Source organism: Elgaria multicarinata, chromosome 1, assembly GCF_023053635.1.
Source record: "Elgaria multicarinata webbii isolate HBS135686 ecotype San Diego chromosome 1, rElgMul1.1.pri, whole genome shotgun sequence".
Lineage (NCBI taxonomy): Eukaryota > Metazoa > Chordata > Lepidosauria > Squamata > Anguidae > Elgaria > Elgaria multicarinata.
In genome coordinates, this window is record NC_086171.1 from 153,504,112 (window position 1) to 153,523,668 (window position 19,557).

The 19,557-nt window shown below is 39.5% G+C and overlaps 1 protein-coding gene across 2 annotated transcripts in view; it reads left to right on the plus strand.

Moving 5' to 3' along the window:
• The window catches only part of GPBP1L1 (GC-rich promoter binding protein 1 like 1), a 31,229-nt gene extending 16,476 nt beyond the window's left edge, over positions 1–14,753 (plus strand). For both annotated transcript variants that reach the window (XM_063139659.1, XM_063139651.1), the window contains exons 3-12: positions 392–506; positions 5,444–5,573; positions 6,414–6,691; positions 7,663–7,735; positions 8,662–8,855; positions 9,906–10,046; positions 10,241–10,399; positions 11,739–11,860; positions 12,856–12,958; positions 13,847–14,753. In XM_063139659.1, coding sequence (XP_062995729.1) covers positions 447–506; positions 5,444–5,573; positions 6,414–6,691; positions 7,663–7,735; positions 8,662–8,855; positions 9,906–10,046; positions 10,241–10,399; positions 11,739–11,860; positions 12,856–12,958; positions 13,847–13,996 — 1,410 coding nt within the window. In that variant the 5' untranslated portion in view covers positions 392–446 and the 3' untranslated portion in view covers positions 13,997–14,753. The remainder of the gene's footprint in view (positions 1–391; positions 507–5,443; positions 5,574–6,413; positions 6,692–7,662; positions 7,736–8,661; positions 8,856–9,905; positions 10,047–10,240; positions 10,400–11,738; positions 11,861–12,855; positions 12,959–13,846) is intronic.
• Positions 14,754–19,557: the final 4,804 nt, after the last annotated feature.

The following is a 19,557-nucleotide window of genomic DNA, read 5'->3' on the forward strand; positions in this document are numbered from 1 at the left end:
GGAGCATCTCACAGAGCTTGGGAATCTGTGCCACTGTGAACAAACTATTAGATAGTGGGCATCAAAATAGTGCCAGAAGGGGGAGGCCTGCCAGCAAAATGTTAATATTTTGGCGAGGAGATGAATATATAATTCTTAATCTCTTCTAGCTTTAGCAACAACTCCCAAGTTGCTGGTCAACTTGATTCAATTGAGGGTGACAGTTGACAGGAACCATAGGACTGTAGAACTTTGGGCTGGATCTGAATTATATTCTATAGACTTCCATTAGCTTTTGGAAAGATGCTGATCTGTTTTCCAAGTTATTGGGAATAAGCCCAGTATTGTCTCTTCTGTGTTCCTTGTTTTCGGAACGGCTGACAGTGGGTATGCGGTGTTCCTCTCACCTTAGATCCTGGCCATGAGGTTTGATGCCTCACTTTATTGAAGAGAGACACTGGACCTAAATGGCGCAGCATGACTTTGTTCCTGCCTGGCTTAACTTCTCTACACCACAGTCTGCCAAGGTAACTATTGCATCTTGGATCAGCCCCTTCAGGTGTCAGTTAGGCAAGTTATGGTCAGATTGCCCTTTAGATTATGAAATGCAGAACTGGAAGCATTGGTGGGAATAACTTTTTTTCTTAGTGTCTGAATAAAAGTTCACTTGCTATGTTTAGTGTACTTTAAAATGTAAAAAATGTACAAATAGTGAAATGGTAAGAAATTGCTACCTGAGTTTATAGCTCATTTGTCACTTGCCATCCTAAAATAGAGAGAGCTGCAAATAGAGAGAGCTGTAATCTATAAAATAAAGAATCCATTTGGTCATGATTGATATATTTAGCAAGTATATTATTTAGACATTCTACATAAGAGTCATAAAACCCTCGTTTCCATTTTCAAAATCGTAATAGTCTTGATTCAACAAGGATGTGCATGTTTATTTTTATGGATTCTAGGATTTTATTTGTCTAAATAATTCCTAAATATATCAACCCTAATCAAACAGTTTATTATCAGTCACAGGTTAGTGGACAACACGAGAGGAATAGTAAATTTAGGGTGCAATATTATGCATATTTAAACAAAATCCTACAACTTCCAGCATTCCCCAGCCAGCATGATGAATAGGCCTTAATCAGTGAATATGAACATTATGTGGAACAAACATTTGCATTCCTCAATGCCAAAAGGACATTTGATCAAGTGACACAACATGTTTTATTTAATACAATGCAAAAAAATTAATATGGGAAAACTTTTGGAAAACATTAAGTCTATGTATAGCACATCTATAGCAATTTTGATTACTAGAGTAACATCAGATCTGATCCCTCTTGGAACAGTGATGAAGCAAGACGTTATCAAATCCTTTGCTACAAAGATTCAATTCACCAGAAAGATTTATTATTGAAATAGATCAACAGGAATATAAATAAGCGTTATATGTAGATAATATTGTATTGACTAGAACTATTTTTTGCAAAGGGTGCCATAATTTTTATTTTATAGGTCATAACTGTATATAGCAAAGTGGATATGAAATAAAAAACAGAATGTATGAATATTGATCTAGATGCTCTAAAATATTTAGAAGAGTACAATATTTGTGAAAGAAAACCAGTAAAATATTTTATCTAAAACAAATACATTTTTCTGTTTAATTTTCCACCATTAATTGGATATAAATGATTTAGAAATATAATAGATGCCTACTATTTCATGGTTATGAAGAATATCTGGATTAAATATAAACATAATTTCTAGGCAAGAGTAAAAAAAAATCTGTGCCCTCCAGATGTTTTTGACTGTTAAGTCCCATAATCCTTTACCATTGGTCATTCTGGCTAGGGCTCATGCAAGTTGTGGTCCAAAATATCCAGAGGGTTCCATGTTGCCAGCCTGGCCCTAGGTTATTATTTCTTCTAGAAAATTTGTTGATTCCCTATCTCCAATGAAGTGTAAATGTTGGCAGAAATGTATGAATAATTTCTTTGGAGGGGGGATCTAAACCATGCAATGCTACATTAACACTACAAAAACAATATATAAAAGGAGGACTGAGGTTTCCCAAATATCAAATGTGATATGGTTGAAATCCATGGTTAATTGGTACAGAAATTCTAATAAACTTGTGTTGAAAAAGTTGCATTTTGCTTCTGTTAGGCTTTGTGCCTTGGTATTATTCAGGAAAGTATGCTCAGGCTATGATTGTATCTAAAATCTAAAGCATGTATAAAGGCAAAACTAGAAAATGGGATAAACGTAAAACGACTGTAAAGTTAAGAGTTTTTTTAAATTGACATTTGTATACACTAAGCACTTTAAAATTGGAGGCAACCTAGCTAATTGAATATGTTACTAAGATTTAAAGATGGTGTTCATGACAAGAGAAGTTTGAGTAGAGCTGAGATTACATGTATGCATGTAGATTTAGAGATTATCGACTACATTAGTTTCAATACTTAGTTATCAAATTTTGTGAACAGAAATATAAATGAAGAAAGACTCAGGAAGGAATCAACAAAGTTTGAAGAATTTAGTGTATAAAAGTAATAAAAGAATGATTTATAAAATATGACATTTTTGTAGACAGATTAAGGATTAAGTAATAAATTTAAAAAATGGGAAAATAGAATAGAATGTTAACTGAATCAGTGTAGCAATTTATCTTCATGAACAAACCAGCAGTTTGTTCACTATTAAACAATAGCGAAGCATTCCAAAGTATTATACGAGTGATATCGAACACTGGCATGATTAAATAGAATTTTAAAGAATTGTATAGAACAATGATGGAGATCATGTTCTAAACTTAACACAACATCAAGTAAATTTGGATATACAATTAATGCTTGGATATAAGCACTTAATTGATATAAAAATCATTGGTTATGTTGTTAAGGTGAATTAAAGATATGGTAAAGAAAATATATTATGAAGTGGTTTAGAATTTGTTGGCAAATCCAAAATGCTAATTGGGGTCCTAAATGGAGAAGTAGTGAAGTACTTGTTTCTAAGATATGGCTACTTAAAGTTTGGCATATTGCAGAGATAATGAAAATGATGTATATCCAGTTAAAGCAGGGCTGGAGAACCTCCAGCCAGTGAGCCTCATCTGGCCCAAGGAGTTTCCTCATTCAGCCTGCAGAGGCTTGGACTCCCTCTTCAGGCCATGCCTATCCCCTTCCCCATCCCCTGGCCTGTAGGCTACAAGGGTCTTGGGAATGGGGCAAGGAGAGGAATCTCCTTCAGATCTCCACAGATGGGAAATAACTACAGGATTCCCCTGTGCACCCTCTCTTTTCCAATGGGAGGCTGTACAGAGCAGTTATTCTGCAAGCACCAGTTTAGTGCACATCACTCCTGCTTCTTGTTCTCTGTGTAAGAACAAGGACCAGGAGTGAAACTGGCCAAGTGTGCTTCGCTTGTCCTTCACCTTCTGTTCGCTGGGAGATAAAGAATGAGAAAAGGTGAATCCTCAGCCAAAGTACCAACTAGAAAAGCTCCAGACAACACTTTGGCTGAGGATCCACCAGTGTCACTCAGATTGTGGAGGGCTGGTTGGGAGGGTGGTCATCTGACTCCCCACTCAAAGGTAATTCCCTGCTCCAGGGTTAAAGGATAGGAAGAAAGTGATATAATCTTCCATTAGAATTGGTTAGCATTTTTAATTGAAAGATATGACTTGGATATAGATACAGTGTACTAAATATGTTGAGTTAATCTTTAAATGTATTACAATATTTTAATTAAACGACTTCTATTTATATAGAATTTGTTGGTATGCTTTGCTATATGGTTATCTTGAGTATTTAAAACTTTATTTTTATTTTTAAGTTTCAGCAAAACCTATAGTGTTAGGAATGTAGGGAAGATAGAGAATGATCCTGTTCAGATGACATGCTAAACCGCTGTGGTTAAGCATCTTGAACTAAACTTTGGGCCTGTTCAGACAACATGCTAAGTCATGGTTAGGCTATTAACCCGTTTGCAGCAACTGGTTAGTGAGCATGTTTAAACCATGGTTATATAGCCACCATGGTTAGGAATGATTCACACGACATTCCAATTCATGGTTCACACAATTCGCTAAGCCATAATGTTTAGCTCAAAATACTTAACCGCCATGGCTTAGCATGTCATCTGAACAGGGTCATTATGCATGAACCATGACTTAGCATGTCATGTATACCATTCCTAACCATGGTGGCCACTTAACCACAGTTTAAAACACGCTCACTGGGACATTGCTCCCAGGTGTCCACGAGTGCTTTTCAGCAGTTTTGATAGGTGTACCAGCCACTTTTCTTCCTGGTTAGAACAGTCCCGGCCACAGTATTTCATGATGTAGTTACATCCAGGTTGGACTACTGTAATGTACTCCATATCAGTTACTTTTGAAGAAAGTTCAGAAATTCAGTTGTTTCAAAATATAGCTTCCAGGATTCTTATTGGAACTAGGCAGATAGAGCATATAACTTCAATATTTCACCTGCATTGCTTTCTGATCCATTTCCAGGCCCAATTCAACTTGCTAGTTCTTAGTGTTTGGAACATGATTTCTTAAAGATTACTTTCTCCCATATGTACTCTGAATGCTTTAATCAATATCTGATATGTTCCCCTGTCATCTGAGGCTTAGTAGGCAGGGAGGGAAGCAGATTTCTTAGTTTCTGCACCTTAGTTGTGGAACAAGCTCCCTAGTGAAGCCCACCTGACTTGATCACTGTCTTCTGTGGATAATCTGATTGATTGGCAATGATATTGAAAAACTTTTAGTTTTGCTGTATTCTGCTGCAATGTTTTTTGATTTTTGTATTTTTCTTTGTTTCAGTATATCTCTTTGCTGCCTTGAATATATAACAATAGGCAAAAGAAATTTTAAGTTCATGCTCTGACTGGTTCTCATGTGCTTGTTGATCTCTTTACCTCACTTGATACATTGGAAGTATTGTGCGTGAGAACAAGCCCAAAATCTTTTACACATAGTGACATCAAATTCATGGCGGATAATTTATCCTGAAAGGCAGTTTAAAAATCCTTTAAATAAAAATTAAAATCTGACATTGTAGTTGTATAAACTAGCCTGCTGTTTTCCTGAATATAAAACCTTTCCTTAGGTATCTTCTTATGGAAGATAAGATTAAAAGCCAGTGTCCAGTATGTTTCAAAACTGCTTGAGGTTGATCAATCGGTTATGTTGCAGTTATAGCCAGAGAATTTAAAAGGCTTCAAATGAGCTTTGAAAAAATACTCCAAAGGACTGCTGAATTATGGTGCATTAGCTTGTCCTAAGTTTGTGGGAGGGGTAACCTTATCTTATGTCTTGTTTATGTTTCAGTAAAGCAGCATACAGTCTATTGATAAGCTTCTAAAAATGCACGGAGGCCATGACTGTACTTACTGATAATGCTGGACTGGCAACCCTGACATGTTTTGAATTCATCTTCCTTCATAGGCCCCAGGAGCTACTTTTGAGAAACATGGAGAGCATCTTCCTCGGGGAGAGGGCCGCTTTGGAGTAAGCCGGAGACGCCACAACTCTTCAGACGGCTTTTTTAATAATGGCCCCCTCAGAACTGCAGGAGGTATATAGCAAGACTTAATCTAGAACTGGGCAGTATGCTACCCTAGTGGAATGGACAGCTAGTGCAACAGGGACCAGCAGTTCCTGAAACAAGAAGTGCTAGTTTCTGGAACAGTTCAAGTCAGCGGATCTCCCAGAAAGGAGCTCTGCTGACCTTCCAGAAACTTACATTTCCACTAGTTTCCAGGGTTGTTTCAAGAACTGCTAGTTCTTGATGCGATAGCCATCCATTCCAACAGCTCAACAGAAATAGTGGAGGCACAACAGCAGTGATTGCTCTTGGGTTATCAATGTTATGCCTCTGTCAGGTGCTGCCAGTGTTAAATGCAGGAAAAAGTGATTTCCAAACAACCAAAACCTGCTTGTCTTATTAGGAGAAAGCTTAGAGGTTTTCAGCTTAACCTAGGTTTTGTAACAGTTTTCTGTTTCCTATGAGATATTTAACGTCATTGAACACTCCTGTCCTATTAAAGTAACTAGTACTGTAATTCTTTATGATGCATTGCAATCCAGCTTTGGCTCTTGCTTAAATGCAGAATGTAAAATGATGACTTGTATGGGTAAAGTGAATAGGGAGGGTAGTACACTTATTCCTTTTGCAGCCTTTCCCAGCATAATGCCCTCCAGATGCTTTGGACTACAAGTTCCAGGATTCCTATGCTGGCTAGAACTGATGGGAGTTGAAGTGCAAAACATCAGGAGGGCACCAGGTTGGGAAAGGCATAATTAGAGGTTGTAGCCCCAATATCTGAATGGGATGGGCTTCTGCAGTAGATTTGGTGCAGTACAGCAGGTTTTTAGGTTATATCTTTTTTCATCCAATTGTCTTCTTCTTGTGCAGACTGCTGGCATCAGCCTTCCCTGCACCGCCATGATTCTGTGGATTCTGGTGTTTCTAAAGGAGCTCATGTTGGGCTAGCTGGCAATCAGCCTGGTTGGCATGGTTCTTCACGGGGCCATGATGGCATGAGTCAGAGAGGAGGTGGAAGTGGATCCCACCGCCACTGGAATGGCAATTTCCATTCCCGGAAGGGTTCATCCTTTCAGGAAAAGCCACCTGCTGAGGCCAGGGAGGAGAAGGAAGAGAAGGAGAAACTGCAGTTTGAGGAGGAAGACTTCGTAAGTATACTGTGTGCTCAACAAGATTTGCAATCCATCTTTTTCTCTAGCACTGGCAGGTATCAAGGACCGAGAACTGATTTCTTCTATGCTTTTCTAATTTGAATGAAGCACTGTAAGGTGCAGTAGGGGAGCCGTTCTTTTGGTCACCACTCCACAATCCAGTGGGTCCAAGTGAAAGAGCCCATTAAATTAGGCTACAACAAATAGGTATAGGTAAAGCAGACCAGCAGCGTCAAAACAAAAGTAGCAGTTTAAAATTCTATATAGCCTTGACATGGATTATCTATACTTGCATCCATAATATAAGGGATAGCTGATGGCTGCCAGTTGGTATAGGAAAAAAAATTGATTTGAAGGACTGCTGAGACAAGGAAGAGACTAAGGGGGAAATTGGTTGGTTGCTCAATCAGTGTTTGGGAGACGGAAGGACCTTCCAGCCCATATCGATGGAAATTAATTTTCTTATGACAATATGGGCCTGGACACCTCTTGAGAGCAGACTCTGGTTACTCAAGTTTTGCCATGTATTTCATGTAGAAGGTTTTTAGATCTCTGGTGAGTAGGGGACATGGGAAGAAGAGCAAGGAGACAGTTGGCTATGGTTTAAATGAAGGGTAGAAATATGCGGGACTTGTAAGTACTAGAAGTTTCACAACAGTGTCTTTGGGTTTGCCTTTCAAATGAGCATATTTCATTTGTTCCTATGGCCATGAGATGCAATTACTTTACCCTGTCAAAATCTATAACAAAACAGATTTTAGATTGTGTGTGTGTGTGTGTGTGTGTGTGTGTGTGTGTGAGAGAGAGAGAGAGAGAGAGAGAGAGAGAGAGAGAGAGAGAGAGCATGCATATTGTCTGGATGTTAATATACATGTTTTGCACCACTGACTAGCTGAGTAACTTGCAAATACAGAAAGTGAAACTGTGTAAAGTAATATGAAATGTATTTTTTGTGTGTGTTTTTACAGCCATCATTGAATCCAGAAGCTGGGAAACAAAACAGCCAGAATAAACCAGTTGGGACTCCATCTGGTGTTTGGGGTAGGTATTGAGGCACAGGCAGTTTATTAAGATTCAAGCCCAATAACCTATTTTTTCTTTTTAGTTTCCTGTTTCATCTCTCTAAAGTTTTGGCGTTGGCTACTCCTAGTTTACCTGTTTTTAATAATGTCAAATAAGATTATAGAGGAATATAAGTCCCCCGCCCCCCAGCAGTGGTTCTGCTTATTCTGTAGCTGTGACTTGGCAGTATTAAAATGTTGATTCATAAGCCACAGACACTGACATACACTCAAGAAATTCATGAAGAACCCCAAACTTAAATCTGTACAAAGATACAAAGGAGCTGATAATAGGCAGGATTGTTGCAGAATCCTTAGGACTTGTATATAAACTTTCCTCCAGTATCTTCAACACCCAGCAAACCAGGCTCTTCACATTTAAGGAGATGGAATCGAAGACACTCTTCCAATTCTTTCTAGCACTATAGAAGAACTTGACTTGTCAACCCAGAGATCTCCCAAGTACTCTTGGTATTAAAACCACCATATGCATGATAGAAGGTAGACCAGTTTAAAGTCTGAGTAAATCAAAGGAGTTTTAATACTATTTGGCATAGTTTTAATTTCTGAATAGTGTACATAAGAGGAATTGCACATTTCAAGAAGGCATGTCTCAAGTTGCTGATTATACAGTGTAGCTGTTTACATAAAAAGGCAGTGTAGAACTTTTTGTCTTTTGGTCATACCCTGCATACTGGGCTGAGGTCAAATATTTCCTATTTGAGCAGGAGCTGTTAAAACGTCTAGGCTGAGAGATGGATTTGTAACTTTGATAGGAAAGTCTTAACATGTTTTATAAACACAAGTGGTGTCTGTAGAACTGGATTTTTGGTCTGAGTGGTAATTAGAAGTGAATTAGATCTTTTGTGTGGAATTACTGAGTTTTCCCCCTCCTCAATTTACTAGAAAATCCTCCTAGTGCCAAGCAACCTACCAAGATGCTGGTCATCAAAAAGGTTTCAAAAGAAGATCCTGCTGCTGCCTTCTCAGCTGCATTTACGTCACCAGGGCCTCAGCTTTCAAATGGCAACAAGGCAACCACCATTGTCCCCAGTGTCTACAAAAATCTGGTTCCTAAACCTGCAGCACCCCCTTCCAAGGTATACAGGGTTTTACTAAATGGGCATTGCGCTAGTAGGATAAAGCTTAAAATCCTTCAGTTATTTTAGGAGATATATATAAATAATATTAGTTTGTAATATACTATATCTGTGCTGGTCTTTATAATGTATGGTTACACATATAGAAATAAGGGATTAACAATGTTTTGAACAGGGAAGTTTCAGCTTGTGCCTAATTTGTACATCCCTGCCTCCTCCCAGTGAGGATGCATTATCTTTATTCCTAACTGAGAAAGACGATTATGACCAGCTCCTTTCCAATTTATACTATTGAAGCTCCTGATTTTAAATCTTGTGACTAAGAGATGGGTACCGGGTTCTCTTCTTACTCTACTTCTGAAGGTTTTCTGCTTTGTTTTGCCTCTCCCCTGTCTTCACCTGAATCCTTCATATCCAGTTTTAGCTGTTTCATGCAGGATATATTATTTTGCCACATCAAAACTTATCTTGTCTCACGATGTTACTTATATACTAAGGCAACTCTAATAGGTATTAGTGACTGGGAATAATACATAGACCTTTCTTTTGCAATATCTCTTTAGTGGAAGGGAGCTGGAAGCAAGATGGCAGGTTTTGGTATGGTTTTGAATGTGGTTTTGTATGTTGTAAGTAGCAGTTCCATCTATTTGTCTATCAGAAGTTAAGTATGTGACAAGAGTAGTCGGCTTTCACAAGCTTTTGCAGAAATCTGAGTTCTAAATGAGTTCTAAAGTTTAGACTGAATAGGTTTGTTGAAGTGGTTATGCAAAAGACAAGGGAGACACATTTTGGAACATGAGGTGTTTTGTAGCTTTACTTATGAACTGGAATGAAGTCTTTTCAGACCTGTGGATATTATAAGACACTTTATATGGGTCCACTTGTCTCTGCTAGAAGCAGGATTTTAATTGCTCAATTTGGAAACAGATGTAAATTTGTAAAGCTAGACTTTCAGGAAAGAAAGTTTAACTAGATTAAATGTTGATGTTGCTTTTATGCAGTTTGTTGCTGTCTAATGTTACTGTATTTGTTATGTCCTTCTCATTACAGCCAAGCCAGTGGAAAGCTAGCAGAAGTGAACATAAACCAGGCTCGCTCACTTCCAGTCGTGACTCTGCTTTTACCAGTCCAGTGTCTATAACCAAACCAGCCGTATTGGCCAGTGGCTCTGTTCTCGCTTCTTCCAAAGAGGTAAGTATGTAAGAAATAAAAGAATTGAGAAAAGGAAGGGATTTGAAGATCAAAGAACATGTTCTACGATTATCCAGCTTGAGTTACACAAGTGGAAAGTAGGGCAGGGCCTACTATCAAATTACAAGTAAAACCTTGAAGAACTTTAGATATTAGGTGGTATAGAAATGTAATAAATATTACTATCTCCCCAGAGTCCTTCCAGCACCACCCCTCCCATTGAAATAAACTCCTCTCGGTTGACAAAGCTGATGCGACGCACCACAGATAAGAAGAGTGAGTTCTTGAAGGCTCTGAAGGATGACAGGAATGGGGAGTTGCCAGAACGCCATGGGAGCAACAAACTGGAGGATGTAAGGGTTCTGCCTTTCTTAATGTCTGAGTATTAAAGTGATACAGTGATAGGGATTTTTAAGTATGAAATGAAAAAATAGTGTAAAATAAATTATACAAGGCTAATATTCTCCAAATATTCTAAAACAATATTCAGAGTATGGTCACATGGGTATCTGGTAAACCTGTTACTTTCTATTGGACCCAGCCCTGTGTAAGTTAAAGTTGATTCTGTTCTTTGAATTGTATAGAGGATAGGAAATAAACATATTTGATTTAGATGCTGGTGACAAATAAAGGAATAGATTTTGACAGTATAAGCAAGTGATATGTGTCCTCTTTATGTACTCTGTGACTAGAGAATAACATTTCTAAAAGTGAAAATCAAAACAATATATACTTTAACCAAAGAAAACTAAGGTGTACCTAATTTTTAGAAATGAAAAATATATAAGCATTTTTTGCTATCTCTAAAGATTCCCCCAACCCTGCAAAATAATTAGGGTAGACCAGCACACTAAGGTACTTGGAATCTCTAGTCACCTTTAGAAAGTGAAGGGTGAGGAAGATAAGAACGAAGTTACTGTCTTTTGAAGAAAAGGTTCTGATCCAGAGAAAGCAGCTTGCCACAGGGCTTCATACATTAGTAGTAAAGCGTAGGTAATAACGCCACATAGCAGCCTCAGCATGTGGGGATGTGCTTTACACAATCACTTCAGTGGCGGTGAGGTTTGTCAGATGTGCAACCAGATCCAATGGGCACAGACAATTTATTGTTCCTGATCCAGTGTTGGAAACACATACATAATCCTGATTACAGGATGTGAGCATCCAGCCTGAGAACCTGTCCACAGAGTAACCTGTCACATGTGTGTTTCCCTTGCTTGATTGTTGTGCTTATTACTAGGACTTCCTTAACATTTTAGGAGACTGTATTTGCCAGAGAGAGCGATCTTGAAAAAATAATGCCTCCATAATGTAAGAGGACAATATTAATGACAGTCAGAAAAGCTGGAATGTATATCAGTTATTTTGCCAAGAATAAACTATACCTTTTACAGTGCAACCCTATGCCTGTATGTTCAGAAATACTGTGTTAAATAGGCCTTACTCCCTAGTAAGTGTTTTTTAGGATTGCAGACTTGGTTGTATATAGTAGCACAAGAGTAGTTACTTCATGCTATGGTATGAAAGTGCTTGAGTCCCATAGAATGCCTACATTCTTTACCTGTTATGTTTGAATTTATATCCTCTGCTTATTGTCCTCATGTTTTCCTGAATATATTTCTCACAATGAGTGCTAAGGGAACTATGCCAACATGAGTGTGGTTTTGACATGTGTTTTTTCTCCCCCATCAGATGGAGGGTGGCAGCACACCAGAACCAAAGGAAAACTGGGAAGAGAATTGCCATCAGAATGGTCTTTCTCTACCTTTGGAGGAGGGGGAGAATCTTTCTCACTCATTAGAAGCAGAACACAGGTGAGAGGGGAAGACCAAGGAATGAGGCCAAGGAAGGTCACCATTGTGGTGGACCAGCAGCAGCATATGACTTTCCTTCATATATTGTTTTGGCTTTATTATTTGATTATACTGCTCTTCCTGCTATCCTGGGAGGGTCAGTATGATTAAACAGTGGTGGAAGCAAGCATTGCATTTCTTCCATTCTTTGCACAGGGAAGCATTTCAAGAGAGAGAGAGCAGTGGGATTCTCTGACCTGTCTCAGTGATCATGAATCCACAAGGCCAGAATGTTTGCATGAATGCACAGTGGGTCCTCAGCCTCAGGTCTGGATTAGGCCTGCATAAGCCTTTGCACAGGAGTGATCCAGCCTCTGATGGTGAGGACCTGTTCACTCAGAGCAGGGGTGAAATGGTTCTCATAAAGGATTAAAGAGCACAGCCGATTTGCTTTTTCCCTTTGCATGGTCCCTATTGACAGTGATATTGTTATTGCCACAAGGTGGCATGAGGAGAGGAAGGAGACTTTCTCTTCCATTTGCCTTGGTGGAGCCAGCAAATGGAAGAGACAGAAGTGTCAGTGTCTAAATAGGGCCTTCCTGTTCCTCACTTACCCCAACCCTCATCTTGTCATGCTGACAAGCACTTAACTTGCATATAATGTATAATACAATAACTCAAAAGAGGTTCCTTGAGAATAGTAGTTTTTGTATGGATTAAAGGGAATAAGAGCTGGAATTGCCTTTCAATACTTACCCTGGTGCCTTTTCATCCTCCTACCCACTCCATGAGTGCCTCACTTAATCTTGTTCCTCAGGTTCCTTCCTCATAAAGTGTCCCTCTGCCATTGAAGAATAAGGAAATGCTTATTAAGCAGAACTAGCCAAAATAACCAGACTGTTCCTGCCAAAATCAATGGTGGTCATCAATAGGAAAGCTATCCATCTCTTTGGCTTTTGTGGTATCTTTAATCTAATGTATTTTCTCTCTTAATCCCTGCTTCTTTGAACTGCTAGATTATTGAAAGCAATGGGATGGCAGGAATACCCTGAAAATGATGAGAATTGCCTTCCCCTCACAGAGGATGAGCTCAAAGAGTTCCAAATAAAGTCTGAGCAGGTATGTTCAGCTACTGTGCTTATGTTTTGTTCTCTCCATATCAGCTCTTGAAACATTTTTGCTTTACATGTCACATCTTGCCAGGAATGTGTGAGAACAGTGACTGCTAAAAAAGTCTGTTCAGCGTTGAACGATACTGCTTTGCTGCATCTGACAATGTGTGTAAACCTTGTGTATTTAGTCAGGGGTCCCCAATGTAGCATCCACAGGCACCTATATGAAATGCTTCACTCCCTGTCACCTTCAAAACATTTTCAATTTTAAAAAAACACCCTTGAACAGGTTCTCCATCCTGTTGCTGAACCTGCTGTCGATCAGCTGTTCAGCAGGCAGGAAGAGAAGGAAAAAAGCTGCTTCCTGGACCCACCCAATCTTCTTCCATCCACAATTTGCTCTCTATCACTCCACTTCCAGCCTATAACTTTGCTATTTCTTTCCCCCAACCCCTTTCCCCACTATTTCTCTCCCTTACCCATCCCCTAGCCGCCCTCTTCCTGTCCTCCGTAGCCCCAACCTTGCACTTTCTCTCCCACCCTCCCCTTTATCTTCCTGTTTCTCTCCATTCCTAGCCTCTAGTTGGGCTATTTTTCTCCCCCCACTCTTTACCGTGCTGTTTCTTCCCCCACCTAGCCTGTCTTTCTGTCCTGTCTAACCCTTTGCCTAACTGCTTCCCCCTCCTTCCCAGCCTTTTAGCCTTACTATTTCTCTCCCTTCATCCTGTTTTGACTAGCCACGTCCTTAACAGCAGTTTCTCAAATTCCCAAAGGTGTCCACAAGTCTAAAATGGTTGGGGACTCCTGATGTATACAGTTTGAGTGTAATCTGCTTTGAGTTTATCGGGTTGGAAAAGGAAAACAAATCTAAACCTTTTTCTTTTCTTTTCTCCAGCTAAGAAGAAATGGCTTTAGGAAGAATGGATTTCTTCAAGGTCGTGGCAACAGTCAACTGTTCTCCCACTGGAGAAGCACTTTTAAGACAGAGTTTGAAGAGTCAGATACAGAAACAAGTAGCAGTGAAACTTCAGATGATGATGCCTGAAAATGGGCACCAAAAAAACACACAGTACAAAACCAACCCAGCAAACTCAGTTTGTAGTTCAGCACATAAATGTTTGGGGTTCAAATGAAGCAGAGTTTATTCTGTCTCAAGTCTGTTCAGTTTCTTTTTATTGTTGAAATCTTCATGCACAAGGGAAAGAATTATATCCCAAAGAAGAAAGCTATTGGCTTATTACTTTTTGGTTTTGCCCTTCTATGCTTCATAGTGAACAGTCCATGCAGATGGGTGACCCATGGCCTTCTGGGGCACGGCATAGGATCAGTCTCATCAGAAGCAGGATGTAAAGGACTGAGATGGGCAGCCACAAGCTTCTCATACTGCCGTCCACATAGCAAAATGCTGTGCGGCAATAATGTGCTAAAACAATCATTGTCAATGACAAAATGGCTATGGAAGTTCTAATTGTGTTAAATTAATGCTAATAACAAGGAACTTTTTTATTTTTTTGGCGGCTCGGGGAGCTTCATCACTTAACCAGGCGTGTTTGGTTTTTTCCTTTTTTCTTTTTTGGGTACAGCTGTAAAATATTTGGATATAGGAATTGTTTGTGTTCTTCTTGCAACCTTGATATTCAGGGTGGATTGTAAAATATAAATTTTTGTGGGATTTCAAAGATTAAGATTATTTTGATAACATTATTTACAGATTTAAAAAAGTGACTATCACATTGAGTCTGTATGAGGGGAAAAACTACTGCATCAAAAGATAACTAACTTGGAATAAATATTTTGCATCAGTTTGCCAATCCAGTGTCTCTTGTTTCTCAGAAAAGATGATAGAAATATGGCAGTTTGGATTTCCCTAATCAGTATTTTATTTTGGCTTGGTCTTTGTATAGCTACACCTCCTTGAAAAAGCAAAGTAGGGAGAGAACCTGCATAAGCCTTGGTTTGCATTGTCTAAGGCAAAAGGTACTAGTTGAATACTTTTGCTTGTTTCTTGCTGCATGCTGAATAATTAATCAATCCAGATCTCTCTCTAGAGCAGTTTTACATCACAAAGCAGGGAGATCTATTAAACAATGAACAAGAATAACTAATAGGTAATGGATAAGTCAACAGTGAACATAAAGTAAGTGAGAATTGATAAGTTGAAAAGTTGATATTCATCTTCGCTTAGAGAAATTATAGGAAATTCAAATCTATCCTTTAACTTGATACAGGATTTGAGGAGCCCTAGTCTTTAATTGCATGTATTGGTTTTATCAAAGAAGAAAGCAAACTATTTTATATGAGGAAATTGGGAAACCTTAGGTGAGAAGGAAATAATGTGTACTTAATTAAAAACATTTTGAGCTGCCACTTTCTATGTGCCATTGGAATTCCACGTCCATAGCATCGAAAAGGGTTTTATGAATGCAAATTATATTTGTTTACATTATAGTTTGCCTAATCCTAGAAGCTGTAGAGACAGCTTCCATCCATAAAATTATAGGGCAGGAAGTACACAATGGCTGACTAGCTTCTTCTGCTTAGCTGGCCATGATGTTTCTTGAACAGTAGTATTTTGCTACATGGCAAACTGCTTCTAAAACTAAGGAAACACTCAAACCACTCTGTTATGTCGGGGGGGGGCACTGTTTAACCCCAAAATCCTCACTAAGCATGCCCAAACTTGAGTCCTTTTGGATTAAAGCCAATATAATAAATCTACTTATTTAATTCAGAGATGGTAGGAATGTATACTGCAGGCATCTTCTGCATGCAACAACCATATAGTACTACAACCTTTGCTTGTGAACTACGCAAAAATAATTGGCTGTGGTGCAAATATTCCATAGCAGGGAATGTCAGTTCTGGAAAGGATTTTGTGACCATTCTGGTGCTACAGGAATAAGATGTAGAATACATAGAGATCAATTGGTAATATGGCTACATTTACTTCTGTTATATATTCTTTCAATTATTTTAAAATGCTTATCTGCTATGCCACAATAATTGCATAGTAACATCTAGTGAACATTTTCTAGCTCTGGAGATGGAGGGTTCCTCAAGTAATCATTAGTGTGACATGAGTGGACCCTCAGTTGGGATATTCTGTAGTGATATGTCTACTATCAGGATACATCTAGTTAAAATCTTCTCTTTTAAAAAAAACCCTGGCACAATTCATTTTTACTGCTAACATTAAAATGTGTGTACTGTGTGATACCGTGCAATTTTCCCCAGTGAGGGGAGCAGGGTGAAGGAAAGGGAAGTTCAGCCTGAGAAGCTTTAGGAGCTACTTTATAGGAATCCTATTGCATGTGTTTTAAAGATAGGGAAAGTGAGGATCAAAGTATAATGGGGTCACCTGTGCCAGGTTCTGTACATAAGGGGCATCTGGCAGATCTGATTAGATCTATATCAGACAGGGCTCAAGCTGGGTTTTACATGGAAAGTGCTTTGGTCACTCTGTATGATGACCTATGTCAGGAAAAAGTCCGGGGGAGTGTGACCCTGATGATTCTTCTTGATCTCATGGTAACTTTCAGTACCATTGACTATGGTATCCTTCTGGGGCAACTATCACAGCTGAGAGTGAATAGGGTACTGCATTGTAGTGATTTTATTTCTACTTGGATGGATGGCTCCAGAAGGTGGTGCTTGGGGAATATGGCTCAGCCCTGAGGATTCTTCAGTATGGGGTGCTGCGGGGATTGGTTCTGTCTCACATGCTATTCAACATCTATATGAAACTGTTGAGTAAGGTCACTGAGAGTGCACTGCCATCAGACAGCTCTATTTCTCCTCATCTCAATCAGGTGAGGCTGTAGATGTGCTAGATAGGTGCCTGGCTGCAACAATAGACTGGATGAGGGCTAATAAACTGAAAATCAATCCAGACATGTCCAAGATACTGTTAGTGGGTGATTTTTCTGAATAGATAAAGGGTATTTATCCTGTTCTGGATGGGGTTGCATCCCCACTGAAGAAGCAAGTGCGTAGCTTGGGGGTTGTCCTGGAGCCATCATTGTCACGGAATGCCTTCGATAACAACAACAATAATAAAAAAAATTAATAGCCGCCTCTCCCTCTGGATCCATCAGCTTCTCTGGTGGCATAGCTATGCCCCTATCTGGACAGGGATAACCAAGTCTTAGTCTACTCTGGTTACTGCAATGCATGCTATGTGAGGCTGCCTTTGAAGACTGTTCAGAAGCTGCAGCTAGTGCAAAATGTGGTAGCCAGATTGACAGCAGGGATCAGAAGGGCTGAACATGTAACACTGATTCTGGCTCACTTACATGCTGTTTATATTTCTATTTATTTATTACATTTCTATACAGCACCATAGCTGAAGCTGTCTGGGTGATTCAAAATGTTAAAACATCAAGGTATAGCATAAAACAATATGAAAGCCGCAAACTACAATATAAAAGTACAACCAGAATAAAACCTAGCAGCAATGCAGAGATTTAAAATACAGATTTAAAAACAGAGCTAAAACACTAGAATGCTAAAATGCTGGGAAAATAAATCTTTAGCTGGTACGGTAAGGAGTTTCTAAGTATGACTATAAAGCCATACATGACTCATGACAGCAATACTTGATGGAGTGCCTCTCCTAGTGTGAACCTACCCATATGCTATGATCAACATCTGAGGCCTTCTCTGAGGGAGGTTCGGAGAATGGCAACAAGGGAGAGTGCCTTCTCAGTGACCCCACAGTTATGAACTGCTCTCCTTTGTAAGGTCCACCTGGCATCTGTATCAGGTTAAGACTTGCCTGTATTCCTAGGCATTTGACAGCATATGATGGGGGAGGGGGGAAATGTTAAGGTATTTTTTATTGGATTCTGTTAGTTTTAATTTGTTTTTAACTATTTCAAACTGTTTTAAATTTGTTTTATATGCTATATTATGTTGCGAACCGCCCAGAGAGATCTAGCTGTTGAGTGATACAAAATGTAATGAATTAAAGAAGATCCCTGCTTCCTGAAGCTAACTCAGAGGCATGTTTGCAGAGTGGATGCAATAAGGGGCAGATTCCAGAAGAGTAACTGTGTACAGTAGTTCTGCTGCAGCAGCAAAAACATGGCTTATGGAACCAAGTGTAAAATAGATCTGTCAGCATACGCTTCCATGGATGCTACCCTCAGCAGATACATATATACACACCAACCATGAATGAAATACAAGAGATACAATAAGTCTGACATCGTTATGTAAGGCTTATGTGTGTATAACAGTTGACACCACATGGGGATAATCTACTTGTAGTAATTTCCTACTTCAGTAATGGGAGACAAATTCAAGATCTCAAATTAGACTAGACTTAAATTGCTGATAAATCCTAGTTCAGAAAATTCATGCTGGACTCTCCCTTCAGATTTTTTAAATTCAACTATGACAACTTTTGAGGTCAGCAGCTGCATATATCCTAAACTGAAATGTTCTCCCACTTGTTTCATTTTATTTATTACATTTCTATACCGCCCAATAGCCGAAGCTCTCTGGGCAGTTCACAAAAATTAAAAACATTCAAAGTATAAAACAACAGTATAAAACCATAACATAAAATACAATATAAAAGCTCAACCAGATAAAAACAGCAGCAATGCAAAATTACAAATTTAAAACAAGTTAAAATTTATAGACTGTTAAAATGCTGGGAGAATAAAAAGGTCTTCACCTGGCAGCTAAAAGCATATAATCCACCGTGCCTGGGTCCAGCGCCAGCTGAGAGCCCCCTCCCTCCTGCTGTCACCTGTAACTGCTGAACTTTCCAACTAAGATTGTAGTGCCTGAATTTGCTTTCCTTTCCCCCCTCCTCCTCCTCCCTCCCAATCCCCTTTCCTTTTGTGTCATGTCTTTTAGATTGTAAGCCTGTGGGCAGGGACTGTCAAGAAATACTTTTGTAAGCCGCCATGAGAGCCTTTTTTGGCTGAATGGCGGCATAAAAATCCTTAAATAAATAAATAAAAATAAAATAAATATAATGTAGGTGCCAAGCGAACCTCCTTAGGGAGCTCATTCCACAGCTGGGGTGCCACAGCAGAGAAGGCCCTCCTTCTGGAAGCCACCTGACTCACTTCCTTTGGCAGGGGCTCGCAGAGAAGGACCCCTGAGGATGACCTTAGGGTCCGGGCAGGTACATAAGGGAGGAGGCGTTCCTTCAGATAGCCTGGCCCCAAGCCGTTTAGGGCTTTAAATGTTAATACCAGCACTTTGAATCGGGCCCGGACCTGGACTGGCAGCCAATGAAGCTGGAAAAGGACTGGCGTGATGTGGTCTCGGCCAGTCCCTGTTAGTAACCGTGCTGCTCTGTTTTGTACTTGTTGAAGTTTCCGGACCGTTTTCAAAGGCAGCCCCACGTATAATGCATTGCAGTAATCCAAACAAGAGGTTATCAGAGCATAGATAACTGTAGCTAGGCTATCTCTGTCCAGATAAGGGCGCTGTTAGTATATCTGCCTAAGCTGATAAAAGGTGCTCTTTGCCACTGAGTTCACCTGTGCCTCAAGTGACAGTTCTGGATCCAAGAGCACCCCCAAACTACGGACCTGATCCTTTAGGGAGAGTGCAACCCCGTCCAGGACAGGGCAAACATCACCTCGC